The following is an 8,565-nucleotide window of genomic DNA, read 5'->3' on the forward strand; positions in this document are numbered from 1 at the left end:
CTGTGAAGAGATGAGAGACAGACACAGGAGGGTAAGCCTGAGGCTGGGCTATCCTGGAGTGTATGCACAGCAGAAATAACAAGAGAGACCCTGCCTCTTAGAAAGAAGGTAGAGAGGCTATTCAGTTAGGAGTGATGTCCAACGCTCACCGGCAGCTCACAACCCTCTGTGACTCCAATTCCAGGGGAACTGATGCCTCTCTGGCCTCTGTGGATAACAGGCGCGCATATATTCTTACACATAAAATAGAATCTAAAAAGGAAAAGAAAAAACAGAAGGTAGAAGAAGAGAACAAGTCTCAAAAGTTGCCCTCTGAATTCTATGACACTGCTATGTCATGTGTGTACATGGACATATGCATGCACGTACACAGTAATAATAATAATAACTAATAGTAATAATAAATATAGCTACAGAAGAAACTAGAAACCAGCAAAGAAAGTACGTTACTGAAGGGGATGGACCTAGATCAACATATCCAAAGAAGAAAAGAATTCAAGAAAATATCAGGATGCAGAGTTTCCAATCAATAAAAACCATTCCCAGGGGAGGGGCTCCAAACCTCCCTGGCTGCTTTCCAAGGCTGTTCCCAGTTCTGTTCCCAGTGCTTCCCCCAGAAGCACGTCCCTGCAGGAGAACCCTGTCCCCTGTCAGCAATGCTTCTGAACCTCACCTGCCCTGCTCTCCTGCCATGTGCTCCTGACTCTTCTGGACGGCGGGGACTGGAGCTGTTCTCATTTTTATCAGAAAGAGTGCTTGGTTTTCAGTTCCAGCTCTGCTGTGATTTTGAGAAAAGTCTCTGGGTCCCCAGCTTTTAAGAACTGTACAGTAACCTGTTATCAGGTAGTAATGAAACTGGTGCATCGGGCTGGAGAGATGGCTCAGTGGTTAAGAGCACTGACTGCTCTTCCAGAGGTCCTGAGTTCAAATCCCAGCAACCACATGGTAGCTCACAACCATCTGTAATGGGATGCGATGTTCTCTTGTAGTGTGTCTGTAAACAGCAACAATGTACTCACAATACATAAAATAAATAAATAAATAATCTTAAGAAAAGAAAGAAAGAAAAAGAAAAGAAACTGGTGCATAAGAACCAGCACTGAGCACCAAAGGGAGCTGGAGGGAGGAGAGGAAGGAGAACAGGAAATCATCAGGTTATATCACATGTTCTGAGTCCTTTCATTCGATAACCAGCCCGTATATGTGTATTTATGTACATGGTGAGTTGTGTATGTGGACCACAGTCACCTGTGGCTTAGACTGCAGTCGGCAGCCTGAGCCATCTCTAAAGACCTCCAAACTTCCATGTACCCACTTCTCCTGGGAGACCACATACTCCTCTGTCTCTCCTCTCCAGTACAGTTGTTCCCTTGAGATCATCATAGGCTGAAACACACAATCTTATTCTCACCCCAATCTTAGCAGCTGAGCATGCCGAAAGACCTACATAGTCCCCAGGTTTAAAGCAGAGAATCCCTGCTCCCTGTATAATAAACCTGGAGAAGGGGCAGCTCTAGCTTAGACAGTCGACGAGAGTGTGAAGCTCGTGAACTTGCAGTTCCTGCCTGCAGAACACAGAGGAGGGTGGCGGGGAGGTCAGCTAGGAGGCTGGGGTAGGTCCTAGGCTACCACTAAGAGAATGGCAGGTGCCATTGTAGCTTCACGTCAGTCTGCAGGAGAGAGCAGGGCTGGAGTGGTGGGAAAGCACAGTTCACGCTGGCTGCTCTGGGGGAGGGGCCATGAGTGACCGTGGGAATGGTCCCTCGGTGCCTTTTATCCCTCAGCAAACCCCAAAGATCCCTAATACCTGAAGCTCTCTGTGCACAGCACAGGGAGAAAATGAAAGGTGAAGGCAAGATGTGATTGACCAGCTCCACAGGCCATTCCCCTCACGAGTTCTCAAGGATTAGGATGCCGGGATGCAGGCGGGCGACTGGGGGCCTGACACCGTCCCTCCGCTTTGTTCACTGGCTTGGGGGAGACAATTGAAAGGGCAGGCTGGAAAGACCAAGGGGCTGGTTAGAGATTTCTCAAGCTGCTTTTTGAAACACTTGAAGGAGCCAGTCCGTGCTATTGTTGTAGTAAAATAGAAAGCGGAACTATTCTTTGGCAAAAAAAAGAAAAAAAGAGAGAAAAAAATAAAAGGAAAAAAAAGAAAGAAAAGAAAAAGTAAAAGAAAGAAAACCACCCTCCCAGGCATCTTCAGGAGGCTGCAGGGCTGAAGCCATTAACATGGTAATACCATCCTGTTTGCATCTTCTTTGTCTGCCCTGCATTGTCTGGGATTCTGCCTCCTCACAACCGGCCCTAGGCCCTGGAAAGTCTTAGGCTCCAAAGGAGAGGAAGCAAAGCTCCTAGTGGCCACCAGCTTCCAAGGGCCCCGGCCTCTAGCAGGGGGCCAGGTGAAGTCAGAGGGCGAGTTCAGTCCTTTGTACAACTGGAAGGAGGATGTCGGGAATGGAAAGGGGCGGTGAATCTAATTTTCCTTTCCCCCTTCCATGGAAGCCTCAGAACTACCAAGTGGAAAAGCTTGCACAAGGGATGAATGAAGCAGAGAGGTGCCAGGACTGATGGGGGTAGGGGGGAAGGGGAAGGGATGCAGGAAAGCCATTGACTTGGGGGATGGGTTTTAGTGGGGTGGGTGTCAGAGCACCAAGCTATAAATGGGAAGAGAGAATTTACAGGGAACTCCAGTGTGGCCTACATCTAGGGAGATGCCCATGGTCTCAGTGAGCTCTAAATACACTGCCAAAAACAGCTGGGATGGGAGCAGAGATGGGAAGCCGAGTGTGTTTCTGATGCTAGGGCTAATGGGGTTGGTGCAGGGTGGGAGAAGCCAGCTGGCCTTCCTCAAGCCAACCCTATTTTCTTGGGGCCTATGACTGGGTGAAGGACCTTCCAAGGAGGAAGCTGGCCCAGTGAGTGGAGCGGACGGATGACTAGGCCCGCTGTTTACTGCTTTGCCTTGTGCTTGCCTTGTACTCCCCTTCCCTCAGGAATCCAGGGAGGGGTTGAGAAAGCAGAAAGCCAAGTTGTTTTAAGGAGGACGGAAGATAGCTTCACTGCCCAGTGAGACAGAATTGTGTATGTCTTCCATTGTTTGTACAGCACCAGGCTCTATCATGACCTGTTGGCTTTAGCTCTGCGCTGTCCTGCAGTAGTTTAGGTTGGAAGGAGCTGAGGTGAGGTGAGGCACGTGAGAGGAGACTGGACCACCTGGACATGGCTCCTGAGGAGCTAGGCACAAGCAAGCGCCAGCAGCTGTTTCTTTTGAGAGCTGGACAGCTGCGTGTCTCTGCTCTCTTGCTCAGTTTTTTTTTTTTTTTTTTACCTTGTTTGAGCACCTTTGGAAGCCTACAGAGAAAGATATTCATCTGCACTGAATGCTTGTCACAAACTTGGGTTAAAGTCTCTAACCCCATTTCCTTAGTCCTAAGCCACCTGGGAGACAATATGGAAGAATTTGTTCCCCTAGATACTGCCCTGAGGGCTCATCATCCTTCATTTGCAATCGGTAGTCTATCTAAAGATTTCTTTTTTGGCCTCTTAGACTCAAAGTGACACCAAAACTTCTCAACGTATTTATTTCCATCCAGGTACCGATATCTACATAGTAAATACATCCCACATACCTAGCACAGCCCAACATTCATGTGGGAGACTGGGCCAAGAGCCCTGGAGTTTGGTGGAGCAGGCAGTGCAAATTCTCCTCCCAGAGGTCATGGAGAGGAAGGCAGAGCTGGCCTGTCACTGTGTCCCTGGGCTGCCAGGTACTGACGCAGCTCTACTAACATTTAGCCCCAGCCTGAAAGCATTTCTGTAAATACAGAACAATACAGAAGTCATAAAACATGAGCTTTATGTATATCTAGTACCTAGAATTAAGTTTTAAAATTCCCATTGGTTTCATTTTCTTTTTTAAATTATGAGAGTAAAACTTAGCAAAACTAAAGCCTATAAAGAGAGTCCGCCTTCCACACACCTCAGTCAAGCTCTCCATGGTGCAGCTCTTCCCTTGCTGCTCTTGAACGTTTTCCTGTCTAGGTGTGAAGCCACATGAAATGATTTCTTCTGCAGTACATCCTAGAGGTTGCACAAATGGTTCATCAGGCACTGTTTACAAGTTTCCTCTTGCCCTTTAACGTGTGTCTATGCAATATCTACATCGACATACATAAGTCAGTGTAAGTTACTTCGGGTAGCCATATCCTCTGCATGCAATCCCATTCTCCTGTTCATGGACATTTTTATAAAGATTTACATATTTTTATTTTACATGCATGTGTGTCTGTATACAACATGCATGCCCTGTGCCTGAGGAAGCCAGCAGAGTGTCAGATACCCCCAGACTGGAGTTTCATCTGGTTGTGGGTGACCATGTGGGTGCAGAGAGTCGAACCTGGGCTCTCTGCAAAAGCAGTACTCTGAACCATTGAGCCATTTCTTCAGTGCCCCATCCCCCCCCCCCTTTTTTTTAAAATTTTGATTATTTAGAGCAACAGGTCTTCTTATAGATCTCTTGGTAGGCAGGCATGAGGCTTCTCTGGGAATTGCTGAGGTTCTGGGAAGTGCGGAGGATTCCAGAGGCTCTGCCAGTTCCACTCTCCACTGTTCCCGTCTGAAGAGATTTCCCACTTTACACTCCCTCTGAAGGCAATGAACTGATTTCTGTGCAGTCCGTATAACTGTGAGGCTTTTGCTGATTTTCCTAGCCTAGTTGTGCTTCTGTCCATTCTGCCTTTGGAATGGAATGATCTACACAACATGTGTTTGTTTCTGTTGTCTCCTTAGGTGATTTCTGGTGAGAATTACTTCCCTGCTGAAGGTTAGCTATGCACACATTTCCTCCAAGAACCTTGTAGGCTCGTCCACCACTTTCTTCTTCAGGTAAAGGAAGTGGTTCCAACCAGTGAAATCCATCTACCACCTCCAGCATCCAGCCTGGGCCTAAGGTTTAAGAAACTCATGCCTTTGGACCCTCCCCTGCCATGGCAAGCCCTGGAGCCACTTAGCTCACAGGGTTGCTGGGCCTCTGTTGACAAACTGCAAGCCAGTCTCAAATCTTAAATCTTGATATTCTAAGCTAAAAGAGACATCAGTCATCCTGATCAGATGATGATCCCTTGAGAGATTCTCAAGGGTAGCTGGGTCGTGACTTTGCTGGGTATAACCCCTAGGTTAGACAGTGCTTGCTCAGAGGACCCCTGCTTTCTCACACAGCACTGCAGAGGATTGTAACTTGAAATTGGCATGTTTGTTCAGGGACTTACCCGTTCAGGGACTTACCGCTCCATCACACCTCAGATATGGCCATTGTTGTCTTAGCCCAGAATGGCTCAGCATCTGGTCCAGGCAGCAGGGTTTGTGTTTGATGGCTAAATGGTGAGATGAGAGGGAATGCATTCCTCTACCTTCAAGGACCATTATCCAGAAGCTTCACGTTTTATTTCTGCTTACATGATGTTGGCCAAGCTGTACATGAAATGCTTGACAAGAAAAGTTGAAAATGTTAGTAATCTGAGTAGTCATGTACCCAAGTAAACGAGGGGGCTTCTACTACCATGACAGAAAGGTGTTTCAAGGACTCATCCCCTTCGGAGGCCAGCTACAGAGACTGCAGGTACAGTAGGTACAGATTCTAGGGCTCTCACAACCTTGAAATGCAACCTAAATACTGGATTATTAAAAATTCTCTGTCTTTTTCTCTTTAGTTTCAGAGACTGTAGCAAGCTAAGATACAATGTCAGTTACTCTACCAAAAATTCTGTCCCAACCCCTCCTCAGTCTTTTAAGCAGGAACTTCAGTGTGTTTTTTATTTAACTCGTATGGAAAGAAGAAACTAGAGAATGAACTTGGGTCCAAAGTCACAGACTATACACATTTTTTTCCCAACTGGTTTTTTTCCCCCCATTTACACTTTTTGTTTTTTTAAACATCGAGCAAAACATTAGTTGAAAGATAGCTAGAGAGAAAAAGTTTTATTCTAAGACCTGGACTATACTCAGGCTGGCTGTGTGATCCTCCTGCAGAATCTGGAAGTCATTCACAGAGTTAATAATTTGCATTTGTTAAGATGCCCAGGTAATAACACTGAAAGATGTTAAATCAATTCAGGTTGTTGATTTTCTTCAAAAAAATAAAAAATAAAAAAATCACTTCCAAAAGGACTTGGCGTTCTTTCTTGAATATGATTTAAGCCCCACGAAGGTTAGTTCAGTTCAGAACATGCTAGCTGAACACCTATTGTTTACAAAGCTCCAGATGCAAAGGACATGGGGAGGAGGGGGCAAAGTCCCCCCCCCTTTTTTTTTAGCTCAAAGGAAGATGCAGTTAAGTAAATTTAATCAAAACCAAACTGACACCTGTTGCAGAGGTTTGCCCCCTAGGGCTTGAAAAGAATAAAAAGAGAGATTCTCCCCAGCTTCGGATGACCAGGCAAGGCAACTGAAAGCATGGGGGACTTGAACTGGATTCAGCTCGTGAATACTGACAAAATCTGCATCCCATTGTCTTCTGACAGGGGCCGGTTTCTTTTACTGTTTGAGGATAGATTTGGAGACACTGGGGAAGGCTAGTTAGTTCTAGCACTGACGCTGATTAGTGACAAATGTTGAATCGTGCTGACTAATGTGTTCTAAATGGATTGACTCAACAATAAAGGGACATTGAGAGTCAAGAGTTCAGGTCCTGACTCTCACCCGTGTGATGAAATGCAAATCGTTTCGCGCTTCCTCCTCCTCTTCTCTTTCTCTCTCTCTTTTTTTCCTTTGTTTGTTTTATTCATCAATTAAAACATGTTCGTCCCAAGAATCAGTAAGTTACCTTGACTAGTAAGTGCTTTACAAACCTCAAGGGTGACAGAAATGCTGAGCAACTACCAGGACAGGCTTATGCAACCTTTCTTTATTTCACAATCCGTACGGAATCAGCCCGTCTGCTCACTGACCATGCGAAACTTCCATTTCCTCACATGTGCCCCGGGAGCTGACAGAGAGTGAACTGCACTCACTGACAAATAGGGGAGCTTTTGAAAAATCTTCCGTCGACCTACTGGGGCGTCCAGGCCTCCGGACAACAACTGTCAGCACAGAACTAAGCCCTCTCCGTTGTGCACACAGCTCTTTCTCTCTTCTGACACCTCCCCAGCTAGAGTGCTTGAGAACCTGGCCTTCCACGTCCAGATGTTTACTGAATTCTGAAGCCCCCTCCCCAAGGGCCCAAATTCTTTTGTTGCTCTTCAAATCATTTCCCACAGAGACTGACCAGTGTCCTGAAGGAGCCCTTCAATAGGGAGGATAAATGGAGGCCGATGAAGACACGACCCCCTGAGGCTTGCCTGCAACCACTCTAACAAAGGGCCTGAGGCACCACCTTGTAAGGAGTGTTTTGGTCAGCAGCGTCCCTATGAGAGGCCAAGTCTCCCCTACGGGGCTGCTTTCAATAGCTATCATCATAGTGGAAGGCCTGGGCATTTGTTAAGGGCTGTGGTGTGCTAGGTGTAGCATAAAACATCTAAATCACATCCAGGCCTTTGTGGGGGCTTCCTGGGGCCACAGAAGGCAGCTGGCTTTCTCGGGAGAAACTTGGGGTTACAAAGACAAAAAGGGGCTCCCGTGTCTTTGGATGATCCTGTCCCACTTCGTATAGATAGACTTCCCCTTTTTGTCTATGGCTTTCGGCAGTCAAAGCCAGAGTTGCTGGACCTTAACCCTGACTGGGCCATTTCTGGGTGTCTCTGGGGCGTGCAATGGTTGGCTCTGTGGGAGGGGACGGCAGCAGCAGGGAAAGCTTTGTTTAGGTTACTAGTGGGAAGCTAGTACATCTCATGACAACATTTTCTTTTTAACTTTCCCTTTCTTTTTCTTCTTCTTTTCTTCCCCCCTTTCTTTTTCCTTTTAGGCCAAGAAAGGCCATAGGGATACTGTGACCTTTGTCTGGTGCTGATGGGATGTGATTTGTGAAATGAAACAGGACTGTGCTGCTTGCAGAGAGGAACCGGAAGCCAACATAATGAGGATTAATTGGTTGATTGCTGTTGAGATGGTAACCCTGATTTCAGACCCGGAAGGGAAGGTGAGGATGAAGAAGCCTTTGTCCAGGCTCTAGATGTGGAGGCTAGGGGCTCCACCACCGTGGGATGTCAGCAGCCATCATAACAATTTGCAGTTACACAGCACCTTTCAACCATGCCCCTCAAAGCGGTGCAGCCACATTAATTAATTAAAGCCCACAATCCCCCTATGGAGAGGAGAAGGGGGACTAACAAGATTTGTAATTACAGAAGGGAACATTTCCGAATAAAGTATTGTCCAGCAAATAAAAAGAATAGGTGTACAAAGAACCGGGGTCTCCAAAGAGTAACTGATTCACAAATGAAATATTGAAACCGTGGGGGCCATGGATGTGGGGGTCTGCTCTCGTGTCAGAGGGAGGTCGATGGCCTCAGAACTCACTGACAGGCTCAGACCTCACTTCGAAGCAGAGCGTGCATGGTATTAGTGTTGTTTGGAAGGTCATTAGTGGTGTAACTATTGTAAGTATAAATTCATGTTCCACTGGTAGAT

The 8,565-nt window shown here is 46.6% G+C and overlaps 1 protein-coding gene across 3 annotated transcripts in view; it reads left to right on the forward strand.

Moving 5' to 3' along the window:
• Positions 1–8,342, forward strand: part of Rad51b (RAD51 paralog B) — a 509,707-nt gene extending 501,365 nt beyond the window's left edge. For 2 of the 3 annotated variants that reach the window (XM_031357180.1, XM_031357181.1), the window contains one exon: positions 7,901–8,342. In XM_031357180.1, the coding sequence (XP_031213040.1) occupies positions 7,901–7,917 (17 nt within the window). In that variant the 3' untranslated portion in view covers positions 7,918–8,342. Of the gene's footprint in view, positions 1–4,791; positions 4,927–7,900 lie in introns of those variants that run through there. The other variant, XM_031357182.1, reaches the window with a different exon arrangement.
• The last annotated feature ends 223 nt before the right edge of the window (positions 8,343–8,565 follow it).

The sequence above is a fragment of the Mastomys coucha genome, unplaced genomic scaffold (assembly GCF_008632895.1).
Source record: "Mastomys coucha isolate ucsf_1 unplaced genomic scaffold, UCSF_Mcou_1 pScaffold6, whole genome shotgun sequence".
Classification (NCBI taxonomy): domain Eukaryota; kingdom Metazoa; phylum Chordata; class Mammalia; order Rodentia; family Muridae; genus Mastomys; species Mastomys coucha.